Below are 24,933 nucleotides of genomic sequence, written 5' to 3'. Positions count from 1 at the left end.
TTCTGCTTAACGTCCTGTGGATGTACTCGCCCCCCGCCATACGAACGTGGAATTTTTCTCCGCTGGATTTCAGGGGTCCGCTCGTTTGAGCAGCACGTCACGTGAAACTGTTGGCCGGGCTACCGCGAGAGGGCAGTGTGCCCTCGCCACCACCACCACCATCATCAGCACCACCACCACCACCATCATCTCCATCCATTGACTCCCACCCCCATCCCAGGCTGCTGACGTCACGGCGTGATGAGCGCGTTGCTGGGAGACGGGCGAGGATGGGAGGTGACGTCAGAGGGTAGCTGCTGCTGCTGCTGCTAGGAGGAGGAGGAGGAGCAGCAGCAGGTCGGTGGCGGTGGTGTCGATCATCAGAGCCGGAGCCATGGGGTCCGCTTCAGGTGAGATGAAGCCTCCCCGCTGTCTGTCCATTTGTTCACTCTCGTCCCGTGTGCCGCATTATCATCCATCATCATCATCATCCATCATCAACATCCATCACCACAATGGTGTACACGTTAGAGAGCACGATTTTTGTTGTCACTCCACTGCTGGATGGGTCCGTGAAGGTGGAGTTGGCCACAGGCGCGACACGTTGTGCAGTCGCGCGGGTTTAAGAAAGGCGGGACGGCGCATTCGACGTGCCAGTGTCGTAGAGGTACGGTACAACAATGAGGTGCTGCTGCTGCTGCTGCGCACGCGTAGCTCGGGAACAGCCAGGCTCTGACAGCCCCGTCCAGCGTGGCGGTCTCCCATCCGAGCACGATCGAGGGTTAGCCCCCCCACCCCCGGCCCTGCATCACGGGTGACTGAGATCAATGGGCTTCAACGCGATCACCACCAGCATCAGAATTCGGCATCGTCGCGAGATCTCTGCCCCATTCCCAGCCCGCTCAGCCGTCACGTGCAGACGCGACAGGGAGCGCCGCTAAGGTGGACAATCGCCCTGCTAAGGTGGACTATCGCCCCGCTAGTGTGGACCATCGCCCCACTAGGGTGGACAATCGCCCCGCTAGGGTGGACAATCGCCCCACTAGGGTGCACCATCGCCCCACTAAGGTGGACAATCGCGCCGCTAGGGTGGACCATCGCCCCGCTAGGGTGGACCATCGCCCCACTAGGGTGGACTATCGCCCCACTAGGGTGGACCATCGTGCTGCGCCAGTGGCTGACCTCACGTCCATCATCACGCCACACATCACGCGACTTCGTCACGTCCACCTTCACGTTCATCGCCGCGTCCACCACCATCATCATCATCACGTCCATCCTCCTGCCGTCAGCTACGGCACGGGTTGTTGATTTCCGTTCCCGCGACAACAGATGCACTGATTCCACAGCGGTGTTCGCGCGTGTTCACGCACTGATACGTGTACACGTGCAGAAGGACTGTGTGTACACACACAGGTGATGTGTATTGTGTGTACACCTGTGATGTGTGTGCACACACAGGTGATGTGTATTGTGTGTACACACAGAGGTATAGGATATTGTGTGTACACACAGAGGTATAGTATATTGTGTGTACACGTGTGATGTGTGTGTGTACACGTGCAGAAGAACTGTGTGTACACACAGAGGTGTAGTATATTGTGTGTACACGTGTGATGTGTGTGTACACGTATGATGTATGTACACACAGAGGTGTAGTATATTGTGTGTACACGTGTGATGTGTGTGTACACACAGGTGATGCGTATTGTGTGTACACGTGTGATGTGTGTACACGCACAGGTGATGTGTATTGTGTGCACACGTGTGATGTGTTTGTACACGTGCCGTAGTGTGTGTACACGCAGGTGATGTGTATTGTGTGCACACGTGTGATGCGGTGTGTGTACACGCAGGTCATGTGTATTGTGTGCACACGTGTGATGCGGTGTGTGTACACGCAGGTGATGTGTATTGTGTGCACACGTGTGATGCGGTGTGTGTACACACAGGTGATGTGTATTGTGTGCACACGTGTGATGCGGTGTGTGTACACGCAGGTGATGTGTATTGTGTGCACACGTGTAATGCCGTGTGTGTACACACAGGTGATGTGTATTGTGTGCACACGTGTGATGCGGTGTGTGTACACGCAGGTGATGTGTATTGTGTACACACAGGTGATGTGTATTGTGTGTGTACACACAGGTGATGTGTATTGTGTGCACACGTGTGATGCGGTGTGTGTACACGCAGGTGATGTGTATTGTGTACACACAGGTGATGTGTATTGTGTGTGTACACACAGGTGATGTGTATTGTGTGCACACGTGTGATGCGGTGTGTGTACACGCAAGTGATGTGTATTGTGTACACACAGGTGATGTGTATTGTGTGTGTACACACAGGTGATGTGTATTGTGTGCACACGTGTGATGCGGTGTGTGTACACGCAGGTGATGTGTATTGTGTACACACAGGTGATGTGTATTGTGTGTGTACACACAGGTGATGTGTATTGTGTGCACACGTGTGATGCGGTGTGTGTACACGCAGGTGATGTGTATTGTGTGCACACAGGTGATGTGTATTGTGTGTGTACACACAGGTGATGTGTATTGTGTGCACACGTGTGATGCGGTGTGTGTACACACAGGTGATGTGTATTGTGTGCACACGTGTGATGCGGTGTGTGTACACGCAGGTGATGTGTATTGTGTGCACACGTGTGATGCGGTGTGTGTGTGTGTGTGCCGTCGTGTCGTGCTGCCTGAGCGCAGAATGTCGTGTTCAAGCTGCTAACGTGTGTGTGGTGTGTGTGTGTGGTGTGTGTGTGTGGTGTATGGTGTGTGTGTGTGGTGTGTGTGGTGTGTGTGTGGTGTGTGTGTGGTGTGTGTGTGTGGTGTGTGGTGTGTGTGTGTGGTGTGTGTGGTGTGTGTGTGGTGTGTGTGTGTGGTGTGTGTGTGTGGTGTGTGTGTGTGGTGTGTGTGTGGTGTGTGTGGTGTGTGTGGTGTGTGTGTGTGGTGTGTGGGGTGGGTGTGTGGTGTGTGTGTGTGGTGTGTGTGGTGTGTGTGGGGTGGGTGTGTGGTGTGTGTGGTGTGTGTGTGGTGTATGTGGTGTGTGTGTGTGGTGTGTGTGGTGTGTGTGGGGTGGGTGTGTGGTGTGTGTGTGGTGTGTGTGGTGTGTGTGGTGTGTGTGGGGTGTGTGTGGTGTGTGTGTGTGTGGTGTGTGTGGTGTGTGTGGGGTGTGTGTGGTGTGTGTGGTGTGTGTGTGTGGTGTGTGTGGTGTGTGTGGGGTGGGTGTGTGGTGTGTGTGTGGTGTGTGTGTGGTGTGTGTGGGGTGTGTGTGGTGTGTGTGGTGTGTGTGGGGTGGGTGTGTGGTGTGTGTGGTGTGTGTGGTGTGTGTGTGGTGTGTGTGGGGTGGGTGTGTGGTGTGTGTGGGGTGTGTGTGGTGTGTGTGGTGTGTGTGTGGTGTGTGTGGTGTGTGTGGGGTGGGTGTGTGGTGTGTGTGGTGTGTGTGTGGTGTGTGTGGGGTGTGTGTGGTGTGTGTGTGTGGTGTATGTGGTGTGTGTGGTGTGTGTGGTGTGTGTGGGGTGTGTGTGGTGTGTGTGGGGTGTGTGGTGTGTGTGTGGGGTGTGTGGTGTGTGTGGGGTGTGTGTGTGGTGTGTGTGTGGTGTGCTTGTGTGGTATGGTGTGGTCTATGTGGTGTGCGTGTGGTGTGTGTGTGGTGTGCGTGTGGTATGGTGGTGTGTATGTGGTGTGTGTGGTGTGCGTGTGGTGTGTGTGCGGTGTGTGGTATGGTGTGGTGTATGTGGTGTGCGTGTTGTGTGTGTGGTGTGCGTGTGGTGTGTGTGTGGTATGGTGGTGTGTATGTGGTGTGTGTGGTGTGCGTGTGGTGTGTGTGCGGTATGTGGTATGGTGTGGTGTATGTGGTGTGCGTGTGGTGTTTGTGTGGTGTGTATGTGTGGTATGGTGGTGTGTATGTGGTGTGCGTGTGGTGTGTGTGGTATGGTGTGGTGTGTGTGGTGTATGTGGTGTGCGTGGCGTGGTGTGTGTGTGTGGTGTGCGTGGCGTGGTGTGTGTGTGGTGTGCGGTGTGTGTGGTGTGCGTGGTGTGTATGTGGTGTGCGTGTGGTGTATGTGGTGTGTGTGTGGTGTATGTGGTGTGCGTGGGGTGTGTGGTGTATGTGGTGTGTGTGTGGTGTGTGCGGTGTATGTGTGTGGTGTGTGGTGTGCGTGGTGTGGTGTGCGTGGTGTATGTGTGTGGTGTATGTGTGGTGTGTGCGGTGTATGTGTGTGGTGTATGTGTGTGGTGTGCATGTGGTGTGCGTGGTGTGTGCATGTGGTGTGCCTGGTGTTTGTGTGTGTGTGTGGTGTGTGTGGTGTATGTGTGTGGTGTGTGTGGTGTGCGTGGTGTGTGTGGTGTGTGCACGTGGTGTGCGTGGTGTGTGTGGTGTGTGCATGTGGTGTGTGTGGTGTTTGTGGTGTGTGTGGTGTGTGGTGTATGTGTGTGGTGAGTGTGTGGTGTGTGGTATATGTGTGTGGTGTGCGTGGTGTGTGTGGTGTGTGCGTGGTTTGTGTGGTGTATGTGGTGTGCGCGTGGTGTGAGTGGTGTATGTGGTGTGTGGTGTATGTGTGTGTGGTGTATGTGTGGTGTGTGTGTGTGGTGTGTGTGGTGTGTGTGGTGTGTGTGGTGTATGTGTGTGGTGTATGTGGTATGTGTGTGTGGTATGTGCGTGGTGTATGTGGTGTGTGTGTGGTGTGTGGTGTATGTGGTGTGTGTGGTGTATGTGTGGTGTGCGTGGCGTGGTGTGTGTGTGGTGTGCGTGGCGTGGTGTGTGTGGTGTGCGGTGTGTGTGGTGTGCGTGGTGTGCGTGGTGTGTATGTGGTGTGCGTGTGGTGTATGTGGTGTGTGTGTGGTGTATGTGGTGTGCGTGGTGTGTGTGGTGTATGTGGTGTGTGTGTGGTGTGTGCGGTGTATGTGTGTGGTGTGTGGTGTACGTGGTGTGTGTGGTGTGCGTGGTGTATGTGTGTGGTGTATGTGTGGTGTGTGCGGTGTATGTGTGTGGTGTATGTGTGTGGTGTGCATGTGGTGTGCGTGGTGTGTGTGGTGTGTGCATGTGGTGTGCCTGGTGTTTGTGGTGTGTGTGGTGTGTGTGGTGTATGTGTGTGGTGTGTGTGGTGTGCGTGGTGTGTGTGGTGTCTGCACGTGGTGTGCATGGTGTGTGTGGTGTGTGCATGTGGTGTGTGTGGTGTTTGTGGTGTGTGTGGTGTGTGTGGTGTGTGGTGTATGTGTGTGGTGAGTGTGTGGTATATGTGTGTGGTGTGTGTGGTGTGCGTGGTGTGTGTGGTGTGTGCGTGGTTTGTGTGGTGTATGTGGTGTGCGCGTGGTGTGAGTGGTGTATGTGGTGTGTGGTGTATGTGTGTGTGGTGTATGTGTGGTGTGTGGTGTGTGTGTGGTGTGTGTGGTGTGTGTGTGTGTGGTGTGTGTGTGGTGTATGTGTGTGGTGTATGTGGTATGTGTGTGTGGTATGTGCGTGGTGTATGTGGTGTGTGTGTGGTGTGTGGTGTATGTGGTGTTTGTGGTGTATGTGTGGTGTGTGTGTGTACGTGGTGTGTGTGTGTGTGTATGTGGTGGGTGTGTGTGTATGTGATGTGTGTGGTGTATGTGATGTGTGTGTGTGGTGTGTGTGTGGATGTGGTGTGTGGTGTGTGGTGTATGTGGTGTGTGTGGTGTATGTGGTGTGTGTGGTGTATGTCTGTGGTGTGTGTGTGGTGTGTATGTGTTGTATGTGTGTGGTGTATGTGGTGTGTGTGGTGTATGTGGTGTGTGTGTGTGGTGTATGTCTGTGGTGTATGTGGTGTGTGTGGTGTATGTGGTGTGTGTGTGGTGTGTGCGTGGTGTATGTGGTGTGTGTGTGGTGTATGTGGTGTTTGTGGTGTATGTGTGTGGTGTGTGTGTATGTGGTGTATGCGTGGTGTGTGTGGTGTATGTGGTGGGTGTGTGTGTACGTGGTGTGTGTGTGGTGTGTGTGTGCTGTGTGTGTGTGGTGTATGTGCTGTGTGTGGTGTGTGTGGTGTTTGTGGTGTGTGTGTGGTGTTCTCTAGAAGAGGAAACTCGCCAGCGGCTGCTGAGAAGCGTCAAGAAAGAGGTGAGCGGTGGTGGTTGCTGTTTACAAAGATCCCCCGTATAGTCTTAACAGACTGTCGGGACAAGTGCATGTATACAGTGTTGTATAATTATAATAATAAGGTATAATTATAATAATCATCACAATGTACACTTCCAAAGCGCCTTTAACCCCGGAGATCACAAGGGACTGGCCGATCGCGATCACATTCAAACCCAAATCAAATCACACCCACGCCTAAATCAAATCACGGATTCAAGGCATTGAACCAAAAAAATCACGTTAAAAAAATACGTTGCGTCTCGAGGCACGATTTGAATTACGCGAGTGGTGGTGTAGGGAGCGGACGCCGAGTGGACGTGAATCTCACGTGGACGTGAATCTCACGTCCACTGGACGTGAATCTCACGTGGACGTGAATCTCACGTCCTGGGAACCACACTGGGAGAGGGGTGGCCAGAGATAGAATCGGCACGAACCAAGTGCTGGAAAGAGGCCAACAAACGTCCTGTTCACACAATTGCAGCCTGTATACACACGCACATGCACGTAATCACAGCGTGTATATACACACACAAACATGTACAGCATCACGGCCTGTATACACAAACACATACAGTACACAATGTTAGCCAGTATACACAAACAGCCTGTAATCAGGGACAGCTTTGTACACACCAAGACAAATCTTCGGTAGATAATTTATTTGGTGATGATGATGCTGCTGCTGCTACATTGTATGCACACAGCTTGTGTACATACGTACAGCCCATAGCTTTACTCACCTCTGGATTCACCACTTAAATAAAGGACATTAACTTCATCGTGAAAATCAGATGTCCCTTGCATGGTTAAGCAAAGGTAATTGACATATTTTGTGATGCATCTCGGTATACTCGTATCACGCTGTGCTGGCACTGAGCGAGAGCACACACACACACAGAGCATGCACACACAGCGACGTATCAACGATACTATTAAGGATGTTGGGACAACAACACATCTCAATAATGTTTTATCAGGTGGGTGAAAGCCACTCTGATTTTGTTTAACCAAAGCGAGGACTGCTCAAGAGACCCGGGTAGAGTCATTCGTGAGAGTGAACGGGCGAGTGAATTAATGGGCGAGAAGGGAACGAGTGAGTGGGTCGGTTCAGATGGTGGGTGAGTGGGCAAACGATTGGGTGAGATGATGGTATGGTGGTAGGTTCAAGTGCTGACGTTGATTTTGTTTCAACGTGGTGAGAACTCCCCAAGAGGCGAGCAGAGAGTCGCATTTGGTCGAGTGACCTGGGGTAGTGGACATGAAGACAATCTAAGCATGGTCGCATTGGTTAAATAAATAATACACATTTTACCACTGTTTTCACACATTTTTAGAGGAGGGGGGGTGGGGCGGAGCACTTTGGCCGATAAGACATCGTCAGTGTGAGGGTCGCCACACCTGTGGAACCATTGGGGGCTTGACAGCAGCAGCAGGACGATGATGATGGTGATGATGGGGGGCGGTGTTTTCACTGTTTGTGTGTTGTCGGGGGCCGTCACTTCAGAGAGCGCACGAAAGTCCACCAGGGACCGCCAGTGACCCCAAGTGACCTTGCAATGAAGAACACCTAACTATACAGAATGGGGCATGTCATGGTTAGATCACGGGCAGGAATAAACCTGATCCCCCCCCCCCCCCCCCCCCCCCGGGCACCTTGCATCACCACACTCCGTATTGTGTGGTTCTGGCGAGTCCACGACTGGGTAGGCTTGCTGAGGTGGCTTCCCATTGCTTTCCCTCCCAGTGTTGTTTTGGGTGACCACCACCACCAGATGCAGGTCAACCTCATGCCCAGGATGCACTCAGCAGATCGTAAAATCAGAAATAATAGCAATATGTCACACATTGATGAGCGTCCTGCGCTGTGAACCCGGCCACCGTGAATACCATTCCCACCCACGGCTAACATCAGTGGCTAGTGATGTCCTGGGCCTCTCCCTCCTTTCTCCATGGTCAAATAACCCCCAGAACCTGCATGGCGTGGGGAGAGCCTCATCCAGCAGTGCATTGACAAACGGGGCTGTACTCCCGTGTAGTGGTTCGGCAGGCTTCTTCGACTCCTCGTGATATTGTTTTTTTTTTACTCTGACCAGTGCCAGCTACATACAGTGAGGGAAAAAAGTATTTGATCCCCTGCTGATTTTGTACGTTTGCCCACCGACAAAGAAATGATCAGTCTATCATTTTAATGCTAGGTTTATTTGAACAGTGAGAGACAGAATAACAACAACAAAATCCAAAAAAACGCATGTCAAAAATGTTATAAATTGATTTGCATTTAATGATGGAAATAAGTATTTGACCCCTCTGCAAAACATGACTTAGTACTTGGTGGCAAAACCCTTGTTGGCAATCACAGAGGTCAGACGTTTCTTGTAGTTAGCCACCAGGTTTGCACACATCTCAGGAGGGATTTTGTCCCACTCCTCTTTGCAGATCTTCTCCAAGTCATTAAGGTTTCGAGGCTGACGTTTGGAAACTCGAACCTTCACCTCCCTCCACAGATTTTCTATGGGATTAAGGTCTGGAGACTGGCTAGGCCACTCCAGGACCTTAATGTGCTTCTTCTTGAGCCACTTCTTTGTTGCCTTGGCCGTGTGTTTTGGGTCATTGTCATGCTGGAATACCCATCCACGACCCATTTTCAATGCCCTGGCTGAGGGAAGGCAGTTCTCACCCAAGATTTGACGGTACATGGCCCCGTCCATCGTCCCTTTGATGCGGTGAAGTTGTCCTGTCCCCTTAGCAGAAAAACACCACCAAAGCATAATGTTTCTACCTCCATGTTTGACGGTGGGGATGGTGTTCTTGGGGTCATAGGCAGCATTCCTCCTCCTAACATGGCGAGTTGAGTTGATGCCAAAGAGCTCCATTTTGGTCTCATCTGACCACAACACTTTCACCGAGTTGTCCTCTGAATCATTCAGATGTTCATTGGCAAACTTCAGACGGGCATGTATATGTGCTTTCTTGAGCAGGAGGACTTTGCGGGCGCTGCAGGATTTCAGTCCTTCACGGCGTAGTGTGTTACCAATTGTTTTATTGGTGACTATGGTCCCAACTGCCTTGAAATCATTGACAAGATCCTCCCGTGTAGTTCTGGGCTGATTCCTCACTGTTCTCATGATCATTGCAACTCCACGAGATGAGATCTTGCATGGAGCCCCAGGCCGAGGGAGATTGACAGTTCTTTTGTGTTTCTTTCATTTGCGAATAATCGCACCAACTGTTGTCACCTTCTCACCAAGCTGCTTGGCAATGGTCTTGAAGCCCATTCCAGCCTTGTGTAGGTCTACAATCTTGTCCCTGACATCCGTGGAGAGCTCTTTGGTCTTGGCCATGGTGGAGAGTTTGGAATCTGATTGATTGATTGCCTCTGTGGACAGGTGTCTTTTATACAGGTAACAAGGTGAGATTAGGAGCACTCCCTTTAAGAGTGTGCTCCTAATCTCAGCTCGTTATCTGTATAAAAGACACCTGGGAGCCAGAAATCTCTCTGATTGAGAGGCGGTCAAATACTTATTTCCCTCATTAAAATGCAAATCAATTTATAACATTTTTGAAATGCGTTTTTCTGGATTTTTTGTTGTTATTCTGTCTCTCACTGTTCAAATAAACCTAGCATTAAAATTATAGACTGATCATTTCTTTGTCAGTGGCCAAACGTACAAAATCAGCAGGGAATCAAATACTTTTTTCCCTCACTGTACATATGTAGTAGCTACGGGCCCCGCACTTTCAAGGCCCCCACGCTAAATGCTTTCAAGCTATCAATTCCGGTTCAGTGATTCTGCACTTGCTCTATTACTATAGTACTATACTGCCTTCAACTTTTATGAAGGACTGGGTGTTTAAGGTTAGCGATTTGTCGTATTATCTGGCTGTTTAGCAAATTAAAAAATACAATTACTTTACTATCCAAGTTAAAAATGTTTGTGTTTTAATCTTTAAGTATTTTATTTTATTTAGAGCCCCTTTATAACATCATGCTTCAGGCCCCGCACTAGCTTAGTCCGGCACTGCCTCTGACCTTCGCTCTCACCCGAGAGGTTTCTGTGACTTCCCGTCCGTGACCGGGTTTTAACTTGGGACAAATTCGATTGCTTGCGAACCTTGCCACACCAATGCCGCCTTTGCTAGAGCAAGACGTGTCCTTTGTTTACCCAGGAACGCCTCATTTGAGTCTCAAGACTCATTTTCAGGAGCGTCCTGCTCGATTATCAGGGACGTTTGGTCAATATCTTGTCAACGATGACGTCTTGATTCGTGCGTGGTGACGACAGGACAGGAGGAAGGTGGTTTATTTATTTGGTTTTACGCGGTGAAAATCACGTTTTTGTTGTCCTTAGTTGTATCGTGTTCTCCCCCTCCCCCCATCTCGATCCCAGGTCTCGCTCTTGTAAAGACAGAGACCTAGATTTGAAGCTTTCGTGACTGCAGGAATCCATACTATTTGGTTCTTTGGGCAAAGTCACGTAGGTAGAAAATTAATGGATCAGGATGTTTCGATCGCGACACAAGCGACCGTCACCTGAAGACGGTCGCTTGAGTTGCGATCGAAACGTCGTGATCCATTAATTTTCTATCTACGTGACTTTACCCAAAGAACCAAAGCGTAAAGAAAGAGACCTCCAATGGGCCCCCTGGCCCATTACAAAAGCCGCTGATGCGTGGCGATGCCCAATAAATTCGGAGGAACGTCTCTGTCGGGCTGAATGAGCGCACGCGCTGCTGCTGTGCCCCAAAGCAAATGAGGCAGGGTAAAACAAATAGACGGGTAATGAATGGCGTGCGACTGTGTGTCTGTGTTATTGTCTATTACGTGTGTAGTAGTCGTGTATGGAGACGGAGTCGTAGTAGGATGCAACACGTTTTATTCATATCTTTAACAACTTACTAGGACTTAACACGAAGGGGCAACGGCACCTTCTACCCACAACCTGTGGAGGTACAGCCTCCGGACTATCTATCCTAGCCATTGACCTACTCCTATAGTCCTCCGGCTGGCTGGAGCTAAGGAGGCTGACCCACCACTAGCACCGGTGGGTCTCTGACCACTGGCCCGTCCAGACCCGGCCCTCAGAAGGACGTCGGGCTGAGGGAACCTCAGGGTCCTAGCCTACCGACCACGGTCACCGCACTGAGCCCCGGCCCTTAAAAGGACTTTGGGGCTTGGGGTCCAGGGTCTCGTCACCAGGTGGCTCCTCGACTTCGGCTTGAGGCGAACTGAGCTCTGCTCTCAGGAGCCCGCCTTTTATACGATTCCCCACGGATGGGCGGGGTTCTGAGGGATCACAGATCCCCCACAGCCCCCTCCCCTCAGGAGGGGTTCTGGCCACAGGAAGTCCAACCGATCTGTGTTTCATATTCTTAGTTTTTTTCGGTAAAGTCACGTTGAAGAGAAACAACAGAATAACAAAATATATATAAAACAATAAAAAATTCTCACGACGTTTCGACCATAACTCAAACGGTCATCATCAGGTGATGACCGTTTGAGTTATGGTCGAAACGTCGTGAGAATTTTTTATTATCATCAGGTGATGACCGTTTGAGTTATGGTCGAAACGTCGTGATAATTTTTTATTGTTTTATATATATTTTGTTATTCTGTTGTTTCTCTTCAACGTGACTTTACCGAAAAAAACTAAGAATATGAATTACTGCAGTCACGAAAGCTTTAAATCAAAATTCGATCTGTGTTTGTTTATCCCGCTTTCTGTCTAGGGGCAGGGTTCTGGGGGATCACACACACACTCACACACACACAACACACACTCACAACACACACACTCACAACACACACACTCACAACACACACACTCACAACTCACACACTCACAACACACACACTCACAACTCACACACTCACAACTCACACACTCCACAGCCTCTACCCCTCAGGCGGGGTCTTGGTCAGGGTTATCAATGACCCCGCTCTGGTAGGTACTGTGTAGCGTGTGCGTGTTTACAGAGTGACCACCACACGTATATGTGTGTGTGTGCTTGCTTGTGTGTATGTGGCGAATGGCGGTTGTTGTTGTTGTTGCGTTATTAGTGGGGGAGCGGTAGTGTAGCGGTTAGCGCGCTGCGCAACGAAACCTGGCGACCCGGGTTCGATTCCCGCTCACGGCCAACACCCAGTGACGATTATCTGAACCGGTCCTGGGCCTCTCCTAGGTCGACTCAGCCTAAAATGAGTACCTCGTGCGGTGCGTAAAAAACATCGCCACTGGGGAGACAAAGGCGGCCGGGCGTGGTGCTGCCACGCCGACCTTCGTGAGCGCTCGCTAACAGCTCTTGGCCCAGAAGTCTGTTCAGGCGATAATGGGGTGGGGGGGGGGGTCTTTGTGTGCGTATGCACTGGGGAAGACAAAGGCGGCCGGGCGTGGTGATGGTTCATCCCGCCTCCTGGTGTGCGCCGTGCAGGCCTTCATAGACGACGCTTACAGTGCTCACGCCCCCACAGTCTAAAAGGCGATAAGAGGTTTTTTTTGTTGTTGTAAATCTTTGCGCCTGGTTCCATTTGTATCTCAATGTATGCGCCGGGTCTTTACGTCCGTGCGGTTGCGTAAACAACAGCACTGGGGGGAGACAAAGGCGGTCGGGGCGCGTTGCAAGCCACCCGACTCATCGTCCAATGTGCTTCGCCGTTCCTTAATAGGTGCTCGCTGACAGCACTTGGCCCTGCTGCTGCTGCTTCTGCTGCTTTGTAGACCCGGAGGCGAGACGGACCCTGCTTTGAGGCGGCACGTGGGCGACACGACCCCGTCTGGCAATTACAGCTCGATTTAGCCGAGGCAGAAAGTGGCCATTTCCTCCCGCCGACGCTGACAGGCACGGAGGATGAATACTGACCGAGGGAGGCATTCATAATGGACGTGAATCCTCCAAGCTGCGTAAAAAGAGGAATTTAAGCGGTGCGTGTTGCGGGGATATGTGTCGCAAATTAGCAGCTTCGTCGCAAACCAAACAAATATGTTTTTAGAAATTCCCAAATTCTCTCCATCCACCCCCGTATAGCTGACACGGTCGCCGCGGTGGCTATGAGATGTGAACTCCCTCGCCTGGTGTACAGGAGGTCGTGGGGTCGATGCCGACCCAGACACTTGCTGCTGCTGCTGTATATTTGGAGTTTGCGGTGTCTCTCTCTCTCTCTCGTTCTCTCCCCGTGGCCGCGCGGATGTCTCCGGGCTCTCGATTTCCCCCTCCACATTTAGAAGCTAAATGGATTTCGAGACTTGGGCTGCGATACAATTTCCACACGACGACAATGATGATGATGATGGAGTGACTTCGTTGACCTATCGTTTGTGATGGGCCAGGTCGCTTCTGAAAAATAGCTGGAATCGCTCAGTGGCCCTTACCTGGTACAAACAAAAATCATTTATAGTTTAATCGTTTATAGTTATGAACGGCGTCACGGCACGCGATGGAGTGGTGTGCCCAGTATCCCAGTTAGCAGGTTGGGCCAACGTTCGGCCGACGTTAGTCCGTGACGCCAAATAAAATACAATGGTGGGGGGGGGGGGACCGTGAGAACAACAACAGCGATCGTCTGGGTAAGAAAACGCAAAACTAGTTAATGTCCACGATCATTCATAGACGGTTAAATGTATAATTAAGTGAGGGTTTTTTGTTTGTTACGATGCTCTGAACCACGCACTCACAATTCTGAATGTGCTGCCGTCGGCCCAGCGGGGGTTTTGCTTGTATATTTATTTATTTAAATCAACATCTTCACGCTTGGATCATCACGGATCGAGTGCCGAATTGTTGATGAGCACGTGACGAGGTCGATGATGAATCGATGTTTTTTGTATTTGTTTATTAATTCAGCACCGCGGTCGCGTCCTCCCCACGCCACCTGCGGCCCCTCGCTGACGTCACAATATTTGGGGCTTCCGCAGATTTCTGCTCCCCCCCCACCACCACCGTCCTCCACTTCCACCGAGCACACCGCGTGCCCAGCTGGTTGCCGTGGTGACAGCAACACCGGCCCCTCCCCTCTCCGATTCTCCTCTGCCCGACATCCTCCCCCCTCTCACTCTCTCCCTCTGCGCTCTCATCCCTCCCATCCCACCCGATGTGCCTCACCTCTTCCATCCATCTTCTGCCCCACACCTCGCCCCTCGCGCCTCAACCGTCCCTCCTCTTTGTCTATTCCTCACTTGCTTTTGTAATCGCTCGCCCCCTTCCGCTCTCTCCCCTTCTCCCAATTCCATCCATCAGCATCATCATCCCTCCGTCCATTTCCCCATTCAATCCCTCCATCCGTCTTCCGTGTAATCCCTCCCTCTCCTTCCATTGCACATCCCAAGATTCCACACCCCCCCCCCCATCACTCATCCCTCAATTCTCCCGCACACATTCCCACCCCTCCCTCCCTCCTCCTTCCCTCCATCCCCCCACCCCGTCTGCCACCACTACCATCATCACCTCCCTCTTCCCTCCATCCCCCCACCCCGTCTGCTACCACCACCACCATCATCACCTCCCTCTTCCCTCCATCCCCCCTCCCCTTCTCCTCCGTCTCCCTCCCTCGGCAATCATCTCTCAGCTGGGCTACCCTGGAGGTTGTAAGACGGTGAAGACTGTGACCACGGTGAAGACGGTGAAGACTGAAGAAGGTGAAGACAGTGAAGACTGTAACCACGGTGAAGACGGTGAAGACTGAAGACGGTGAAGACTGAAGACGGTGAAGACTGTGCAGACTGAAGACGGTGACCACGGTGAAGACGGTGACCACGGTGAAGACTGAAGACGGTGACCACGGTGAAGACTGAAGACGGTGAAGACTGAAGACGGTGAAAACTGAAGACTGAAGACGGTGAAGACTGTGAAGACGGTGAAGACGGTGAAGACGGTGAAGACTGAAGATGGTGAAGACGGTGAAGACTGAAGACGGTGAAGACTGTGAAGACGGTGACCACGGTGAAGACGGTGAAGGCTGTGAAGACGGTGAAGACGGTGAAGACTGTGAAGACGGTTAAGACTGTGAAGACGGTGAAGACTGTGAAGACTGAAGACGGTGAACACTGAAGACGGTGAACACTGAAGACGGTGAAGACTGTGAAGACGGTGAAGACTGTGAAGACGGTGAAGACTATGAAGACTAAAGATTGTGAAGACGGTGACCACGGTGAAGACGGTGAAGACTGTGAAGACTGTGAAGACTAACGACTGTGAAGACGGTGAAGACTGAAGACGGTGAAGACTGTCAAGACTAAAGACTGTGAAGACTGTGAAGACTGTGAAGACGGTGACCACGGTGAAAACTGAAGACGGTGAAGACGGTGAAGACTGTGAAGACGGTGAAGACGGTGACCACGGTGAAAACTGAAGACGGTGAAGACGGTGAAGACGGTGAAGACTGAAGACGGTGAAGACTGTGAAGACTGAAGACGGTGAAGACTGTGAAGACGGTGACCACGGTGAAGACTGAAGACTGTGAAGACTAAAGACTGTGAAGACGGTGAAGACTGAAGACGGTGAAGACGGTGAAGACTGTGAAGACGGTGACCACGGTGAAGACTGAAGACGGTGAAGACTGAAGACTGTAGACTGTGAAGACGGTGAAGACTGTGAAGACTAAAGACTGTGAAGACGGTGAAGACTGAAGATGGTGAAGACGGTGAAGACTGTGAAGACTGAAGACTGTGAAGACTGAAGACTGAAGACGGTGAAGACTGAAGACGGTGACCACGGTGAAGACGGTGAAGATGGATTCGCGCTCCGCACTTCCCCACCCATTCCCCAGCCGTGCCGCTTGATGGAGCGGCGCAGGCTGCTGTTACTTCGCGCCCTAATTAATCACTTAATTGATTAGCTGCCTGTTAACCCTGGCCCGCTTTTACATTTCATGATATAACAGTCCTTTCTTCGGAATGATTTCAAATTGAAAGGTGGGCGCATTCAGGAGATGAATATAAATGGGGTTACCCGCACCGGTGGGGCAGCAACCGAAGGCGTTTAAAAAACAAATCCATAATTATTAAATCCACATCAACGTTTCCCCCTCGCCCTCATTAACGAGCAATGAACAGAGTCGCGGGGGTGTTCAATGTTTTCGTTTCAGTCACGACGCATGGAATGTTGTTGTACGCGCATTAATGATGCGAGTTTAATTTGCATTGTCGTCGTCGTCCCGTTTTCTGTTTCTGCTGGCGACACGAGGACGAGTTAATCGACTCTGTGCGTTACGGCGATGGGGTAATTGAATAACAGGCTCGCAGGTGGCGTTTAGCTCCAACAGAGGTCTTCTGTTGGCTAAAGGCGATCTTCTTTCGCGCGCGTAGTGTGTGTTGTGTGACTCAGCCTCAAATGAGTACCTGCTGCGGTGAGTAAACATTCATCATTGGGGAGTCAAAGGTAGCCAGGCTTGGTTTTTCTCGGGCCACAACCACCCACTCGTGTGCCTTAGTAAGGTGTTCGATATCGCAGCACTTGCCCCAACAGCCGAAGACCTCTACGGGGGATCTTTGTCTTTTGTTGTTTTTTGCGAGGCGGGGGAGATGAGTGAGTGATGGGAGATGAGTGATGGGAGATGAGTGAGTGATGGGAGATGAGTGAGCGATGGGAGATGAGTGAGTGATGGGAGATGAGTGAGTGATGGGAGATGAGTGAGTGATGGGAGATGAGGCAGTGATGGGAGATGAGTGAGTGATGGGAGATGAGTGAGTGATGGGAGATGAGGCAGTGATGGGAGATGAGGGAGTGATGGGACATGAGTGAGTGATGGTTGATGAGTGAGTGATGGGAGATGAGGCAGTGATGGGAGATGAATGAGTGATGGTTGATGAGTGAGTGATGGGAGATGAGGCAGTGATGGGAGATGAGTGATGGGAGATGAGTGAGTGATGGGAGATGAGGGAGTGATGGGACATGAGTGAGTGATGGTTGATGAGTGAGTGATGGGAGATGAGGCAGTGATGGGAGATGAGGGAGTGATGGGACATGAGTGAGAGATGGTTGATGAGTGATGGGAGATGAGTGAGTGATGGGAGATGAGTGAGTGATGGGAGATGAGTGAGTGTATGGAGATGAGTGAGTGATGGGAGATGAGTGAGTGATGGGAGATGAGTGAGTGATGGGAGATGAGTGAGTGATGGGAGATGAGTGAGTGATGGGAGATGAGAGAGTGATGGGAGATGAGTGAGTGATGGGAGATGAGTGAGTGATGGGAGATGAGTGAGTGATGGGAGATGAGTGAGTGATGGGAGATGAGAGAGTGATGGGAGATGAGTGAGTGATGGGAGATGAGCGAGTGATGGGAGATGAGCGAGTGATGGGAGATGAGCGAGTGATGGGAGATGAGAGAGTGATGGGAGATGAGTGAGTGATGGGAGATGAGTGAGTGATGGGAGATGAGAGAGTGATGGGAGATGAGCGAGTGATGGGAGATGAGCGAGTGATGGGAGATGAGGCAGTGATGGGAGATGAGCGAGTGATGGGAGATGAGTGAGTGATGGGAGATGAGGCAGTGATGGGAGATGAGGCAGTGATGGTGAGATGAGTGAGTGATGGGAGATGAGTGAGTGATGGGAGATGAGGCAGTGATGGGAGATGAGGGAGTGATGGGACATGAGTGAGTGATGGGAGATGAGGCAGTGATGGGAGATGAGGGAGTGATGGGACATGAGTGAGAGATGGTTGATGAGTGATGGGAGATGAGTGAGTGATGGGAGATGAGTGAGTGATGGGAGATGAGTGAGTGTATGGAGATGAGGCAGTGATGGGAGATGAGTGAGTGATGGGAGATGAGCGAGTGATGGGATATGAGTGAGTGATGGGAGATGAGTGAGTGATGGGAGATGAGTGAGTGATGGGAGATGAGTGAGTGATGGGAGATGAGCGAGTGATGGGAGATGAGCGAGTGATGGGAGATGAGTGAATGATGGGAGATGAGGCAGTGATGGGAGATGAGTGAGTTATGGGAGATGAGGATTAGGGTGAGATAGGGGGACGGAGTATTGGTGGATGAGGGTGCGATGGAGGATGCGGGGGGGGGAGCGATGGAGGAGAAACGGGCGTTGTTGTGAGTAGTCACGACAACCTCTTAACACTCCCTGGGACATCTGTACCCGCTCCCGTCTCTCTCTCCAGCTGTCTCTCACCTCCCGCTCTCTCTCCCTTTCTCTCCAACCCATCTCTCTCTCCTCTCTCCCCTCTCTCTCCCCTCTCTCACACACAATTTGCACGTGGCCGCCCACGCGAGCCTTATTGTGAAGGGAGAGTCTCATGGTGGATTACGGGGAGGCTCCGCCGGGTGAGATGGGGCGAAATGAGACGTGATGAGAGGGGGATGAAGACTTGATGAGAGGGAGAGTGCGGGTGGGTGGGCGCGGTGTGGGGTGGGGATGTGATGGTAGGAGATGGATATCAGGATTTGATGGAATTAGACCGTGGGAGTTCACGTGAGGTGGGTTGCAGTGGCCATGGTGGCGGGTTGAGATGGGATGAGATGGTTCAGGAATAATCACGAAGTGGGTGGCGATGGCGATGGAGGTGGGATGCTATTTCGGGAGGGGGGGGGGTTGAAATGTCAGGCCGCGTCGTGTGGAGATGGAGCTATGAAATCGGCTCGCGTGCAGGAGTGGGATGGATTGTTGCGTCTCACGGCCGGATAGATCGTGGCTCATGATGATGGTGATGCACCACGTGGATGGGACGCTGAGATAATGCGATTGGACGTGATGTGATGCGCACGATGATCCGATGGAAATAAAGTATGGTGTGAGCGATTGGGATGGGACGGAAATGTGATGGTGGGGGGGGGTTAAGATAGGAATGCTATAACGATTTTGGATTGTTACGGATGTGAGATGTTACGCGATGGGTTGCTATGGAGTGGTGAGGTGTGATGGGATGCGATGGACACAGCCGCCCATCTCGACTCGCACCCCTCTGGTGTCTGCACGCCACATCATCCGGCGCCGTGAAATCGTAATTTACTTAACGAGATTTAGCACGATACCCCGTTCAAATATCACGACGGCCTCCCCCACCCCATTAAGACATTTGAGCGACGTCCATGGCTCGATACGCAAGAGGGACTTTACTTTGACACCAGCGCCTGCGTAGAACCTACGGGGTGGGGGGCGGTCTCCCCCCATTGTTGCTCGCCGATGGAAAAATCAAAACGCCGGCACCCCCCTCCCTCCACACCCCAGGCCCCTCCCTCTACACCCCAAGCCCCTCCCTCCACACCCCGAGCCCCTCCCTCCACACCCCGAGCCCCTCCCTCCACACCCCGAGCCCCTCTCTCCACACCCCGAGCCCCTCCCTCCACACCCCGAGCCCCTCCCTCCACACCCCGAGCCCCTCCCTCCACACCCCGAGCCCCTCCCTCCACACCCCAGGCCCCTCCCTCTACACCCCAAGCCCCTCCCTCCACACCCCGAGCCCCTCCCTCCACACCCCGAGCCCCTCCCTCCACACCCCGAGCCCCTCCCTCCACACCCCGAGCCCCTCCCTCCACACCCCGAGCCCCTCCCTCCACACCCCGAGCCCCTCCCTCCGAGCCCCTCCCTGCCCGCTGCGGCGCGGTGAACACGGCCGTGAACGAACGGGGTCAGAGGGCGAAACGCAGTCCCCGTCATGTCGGCAGCCTGCACCGTCGCCACCCAAGCCGATCCAGCTTCACAACCGCGGGGCTCTACAGCCTCCCCACAAAGCGATGGCCACGCTGGTGGTGCTCTTCATCTTACATCGGCGAGGTTTTTGTTGGGTTAGATCGCGTCAATATATAAATGTTGTGTCATTAAGCCCGCCACCACCCGACACAGCCGATTAGTAAGGGTTGTCACGTAAACAGAACGTGCCAATTCGTCACCCGTACAGCACGCCGGTGGTGTGTTGGAGAGCCAAGCCACAACATTCATCTTCTTCTTGAGTACCGCGGCTGATGCACATGAACAACTACAATTTCACATTGAGGTTGTCAAGCCCAGATATCACCGCGTCAGGAGCAGTGGAGTGGTAGTAGTGTATCATCATCGCTGCGATGTCTCCTTCGTATTTATGGATCGGGGCATTGCGTCGTTGTACGATCTCTGTGCTGGATGACCACAGTCGCACCACTTCACCACTCGGAGAGTTTTTAATTTTCTATTTGTGGCATTATCAGGTATCCGCATCCATTGCCGCCGTGGTTTGTGCAGCGGATGCGGTTTAGGGTGGACCGTGACCAGCTTCGTGGGAGATCAAAACCCCAGGGATCTTCTGCGTTGGGTCTTCTGATGAATGCGGATGGCTGTGATCGAACGCTCGGCAAATTATAACGGCGGAAGGGGAATGGGTTCGGGGTCGCGTGCTCTTTTTGTTTGGAGAATTCCAGGTTAAAGCGGAGTTACATTGTTTTACATATTTGGCAATGTGTCGGTTAAAAATTATTCCCCCTGGTACGTTGTCATTTGTTTGTTTTAACGGTTGCTGTTACGGTCCACGTGTTTAGTAAATAACATTTGAATAGGGGCAACTGATGGTGTATTTATATATATATAGCTGTGAACATATCCCTGAATAAGAATGACTTCTTTGAACATTATATGGCAATGTAGCGGTTGATCGGGATAAAAGGCTGCGTGTGTTTGATCGATCATCATTGAATGGCCGCTTTTCCAATTTCGAGGTGGTAATGTATCGGTTGCTGGGGTTGGGTGGCCACTGTCGCGAGGTCCCCACGGTGCAGACGAGGCCTTACAGACGCCACGTGGCCGCTACCGGTGGAGTCGGTCTCGCCGTCTCTTCTCCTGCTCCCGGTCAAATCGATCGGCTGAACCTGTCCTTCGCAGGGTCAATGCGTCACTCCCAGGGTCTACGGGTCACTCCCAGGGTCTATGGGTCACTCCCAGGGTCAATGGGTCACTCACAGGGTCTATGGGTCACTCCCAGGGTCTATGGGTCACTCCCAGGGTCTATGGGTCACTCCCAGGGTCTACAGGTCACTCTCAGGGTCTACGGGTGACTCCCAGGGTCTACGGGTGACTTCCAGGGTCTATGGGTCACTCCCAGGGTCTATGGGTGACTCCCAGGGTCTACGGGTCACTCCCAGGGTCTATGGGTCACTCCCAGGGTCTATGGGTCACTCCCAGGGTCTATGGGTCACTCCCAGGGTCTATGGGTCATTCCCAGGGTCTACAGGTCACTCTCAGGGTCTACGGGTGACTTCCAGGGTCTATGGGTCACTCCCAGGGTCTATGGGTGACTCCCAGGGTCTACAGGTGACTCCCAGGGTCTACGGGTCACTCCCAGGGTCTATGGGTCACTCCCAGGGTCTATGGGTCACTCCCAGGGTCTATGGGTCACTCTCAGGGTCTATGGGTCACTCCCAGGGTCTATGGGTCACTCTCAGGGTCTATGGGTCACTCCCAGGGTCTATGGGTCACTCCCAGGGTCAATGGGTCACTCCCAGGGTCTACGGGTGACTTTGAGGGTCTACGGGTGACTCCCAGGGTCTAAGGGTCACTCCCAGGGTATATGGGTCACTCCCAGGGTCTATGGGTCACTCCCAGGGTCTACGGGTGACTCCCAGGGTCTATGGTTCACTCCCAGGGTCTAGGGGTCACTCCCAGGGTCTATGGGTGACTCCCAGGGTCTATGGGTCACTCCCAGGGTCTATGGGTCACTCCCAGGGTCTATGGGTGACTCCCAGGGTCTATGGGTCACTCCCAGGGTCTATGGGTCACTCCCAGGGTCTATGGGTCACTCCCAGGGTCTATGGGTCACTCCCAGGGTCTACGGGTGACTCTGAGGGTCTATGGGTCACTCCCAGGGTCTATGAGTCACTCCCAGGGTCTATGGGTCACTCCCAGGGTCTACGGGTGACTCTGAGGGTCTATGGGTCACTCCCAGGGTCTATGGGTCACTCCCAGGGTCTATGGGTCACTCCCAGGGTCTACGGGTGACTCTGAGGGTCTATGGGTCACTCCCAGGGTCTATGGGTCACTCCCAGGGTCTATGGGTCACTCCCAGGGTCTACGGGTGACTCTGAGGGTCTATGGGTCACTCCCAGGGTCTACGGGTGACTCTGAGGGTCTATGGGTCACTCCCAGGGTCTATGGGTCACTCCCAGGGTCTATGGGTCACTCCCAGGGTCTACGGGTGACTCTGAGGGTCTATGGGTCACTCCCAGGGTCTATGGGTCACTCCCAGGGTCTATGGGTCACTCCCAGGGTCTACGGGTCACTCCCAGGGGTTGACATCAACAAAAAGGAATATGAGAGCGGCACTGTGGCCTGATGAATTTTCGCCACGCCGGTGACGCTTTCACCTCGCCAAAGATTTTGCCGACCAGCCTGCGGGCAGCCGCGATCCCGCCACGGTGGATTGGTCTGCTGCCGCGAGCGGCGTCCTCACGCGTAACGCCGGGTCAGCAGCGGTGACCTTTCTGGCGTGGGTGGGCTGGGTGGGTGGGTTGGGTGGGTGTTGATTGCTGGTCTTGGGATTTCAGGGCCATGTCTCAGGATGTCGTCCTGTGTACTCGGGCTGAACGATTTGGGGAAAATATCTCATTGCGATTTTTCTGACAGATATTGCGATTGCGATTTTTTTTTTTAAGTCAAGCTTCAGTTCAATATTCACTGTGTAATAGATTGAAAACGTGATGGAGCATTACCACATGATACCATCAAAATATGAACTGCTCTATATATTCTAATGCAAGGATGAGAACTTAGAAGATATGAATTGCTTGCAACATGCATTTATTAAAATGTGTTCATTGAAATAGAACAATCAAACATAGAACAATTGTTAAGTTAAAGAAAGAAAGTTATAATAATGAGAAATAAAACAATTCCAATAAGAAAGTAATACGACTTTTCAAATCGTAAAAAATCGCAGCCTTTGCGATTTGCTATTCGCATCGTTTCATTCAGCCCTACTGTGTACAGAATGTATCGCACGAGAGAGTGTGAGTGTGTGTGAGTGTGTGTGTGAGTGTGTGTGTGTGAGTGAGTGTGTGTGTGAGTGTGTGTGTGAGTGTGTGTGTCAGTGTGTGTGTGAGTGTGTGTGTGAGTGAGTGTGTGAGTGTGTGTGTGTGAGTGTGTGTGTGAGTGTGTGTGTCAGTGTGTGTGTGAGTGTGTGTGTGAGTGAGTGTGTGTGTGTGTGAGTGTGTGTGAGTGTGTGTGAGTGTGTGTGAGTGAGTGTGTGTGTGAGTGTGTGTGAGTGTGTGTGAGTGTGTGTGTGAGTGTGTGTGTCAGTGTGTGTGTGAGTGTGTGTGAGTGTGTAAGTGTGGGTGAGTGTGTGTGAGTGTGAGTCTAGTCATCTGTCAGATGCGCCTGCCATTCTTCCACTCCGGTGGTGGGTGTACACCCAGGACCCCATTCCAACCTAAAGTGGCCTGGTCTCAGTTATCTGATGAAAGTTGCAAGCGAGAATTTCATCATCACTTGCGGCTGGGATTGGCATCGTCCCCGACTCCTCCTGATGTCGAGGGTAAATGGGCGAGGTTTAGGACTGTGACTCATGCAGCTGCAATGGCTGCTTTGGGTATGCGGTCCAGACCTCCCCAGAGACCCTGGCTGACAGAGGAGGTGTTCAGGATGGTTGAGAAAAGGCGACAGGCCCACTGTCATCGGCTACAGAATCCCACGTCAGAGAATGAGGAGGTTTACCGCAGCCTTCGCTCGGAGGTTCGGAGAACCGTGAGGCGCTGCAAGGATGGGTGGTGGTCGCGGGTTGCTGAGGGGATGGAGTCTTCCTCAGTGGCCCGTGATCACAAATCTCTATTTAACTCCATAAAAAGTAACCTGCAGCGCCACACCTATTACCATCATTAGGGGAAAAAACGGTGATCCAATCTCCGACCCCCAGGAACAGGTTTGCAGATTTGCTGAGCATTTCTGAGGTCCTGGGGGATGGAAAATCCCTCAGCCAGGAAAACATCTTGGCACAAAGTGAGGATGACCCTGCTGAGGATGCGGTGCCTCAAATATTGGAAGAAGTCACCCCCTGTGAGTGGCTGGCTGAGGTGCCATCTGTTGAGGAAGTACTGAGGGCGATCCGGAGTCTGAGACCAGGAAAGGCAGTGGGCAGAGATGATCTCCCAAGCGAAATGCTGAGGGAGGGTGGCGTTTGTGCACAGACTGCCCTATATGACATCATAACAACATTCTGGACCACTGGACGCGTTCCGCAGGATTGGAAGGATGCCCTGGTGGTCCCCCTTTGTAAGAAGGGGGACCGCACAGACTGTAACAACTACAGGGGCATCTCACTCCTCAGTGTGCCGGGAAAGGTCCTGGCAAGGATTATTCAGCATCGCCTTGCCAGGCACGCTGAGGAGAGGCTTGCGGAGCTCCAATGCGGTTTCAGGAAAGGGCGGTCCTGCAAAGATGCCATATTTTCTGTCCGTCTGCTACAGCAGAGGTGTAGGGAATTCCAACAAGACCTACATATCTGCTTTATTGACCTGGTCAAGGCCTATGATACCATCAATAGGCCTGGGCTCTGGGTCGTTCTTCGTGCTTTTGAAGTACCTGACCCTCTGCTCACGATCATTAAGGACCTTCATGATGGTGAGCGGGCCCGGGTAAAACTACGTGGCCGGGAGTCAGAGCCATTCCCTGTACACCTTGGGGTGCGACAGGGATGTCCTCTGGCTCCCACATTATTTAACATCTATTTTGACCACGTAGTTCGTAAAGCCTTCAATAGCTGTACCGGGGGAATCTCCATATGGTACAGATATAATGGGAGTCTGATCGATGCCCGGGTGCGGTCAAGGGATGGCTCTCTATTGCTCAACCACGTTATGTATGCTGATGATTTGGTAATAGCTGCTCATTCAGAGGAGGAGTTGGAGACGCTGCTGCTGAGACTGGAGCGTGCCACGAA

The 24,933-nt window shown here is 52.3% G+C and overlaps 1 protein-coding gene across 5 annotated transcripts in view; it reads left to right on the top strand.

Moving 5' to 3' along the window:
- The first annotated feature begins 255 nt into the window (after positions 1-255).
- The window catches only part of LOC116939260 (small G protein signaling modulator 2-like), a 70,245-nt gene continuing 45,567 nt past the window's right edge, over positions 256-24,933 (top strand). For all 5 annotated transcript variants that reach the window (XR_012938834.1, XM_032947456.2, XM_032947455.2 and 2 more), the window contains exons 1-2: positions 256-389; positions 6,026-6,069. Coding sequence is in view for 4 of the 5 variants with exons in the window: in XM_032947456.2 (XP_032803347.2) it covers positions 374-389; positions 6,026-6,069 (60 nt within the window). In the remaining variant the exon portion in view is untranslated. The remainder of the gene's footprint in view (positions 390-6,025; positions 6,070-24,933) is intronic.

The sequence above is a fragment of the Petromyzon marinus genome, chromosome 5 (assembly GCF_048934315.1).
Source record: "Petromyzon marinus isolate PM22_M1 ecotype Great Lakes invasive population chromosome 5, UKy_Petmar_22M1.pri1.0, whole genome shotgun sequence".
In the NCBI taxonomy this organism is placed as follows: domain Eukaryota; kingdom Metazoa; phylum Chordata; class Hyperoartia; order Petromyzontiformes; family Petromyzontidae; genus Petromyzon; species Petromyzon marinus.
This window is presented reverse-complemented; position numbering and strand designations above follow the sequence as displayed.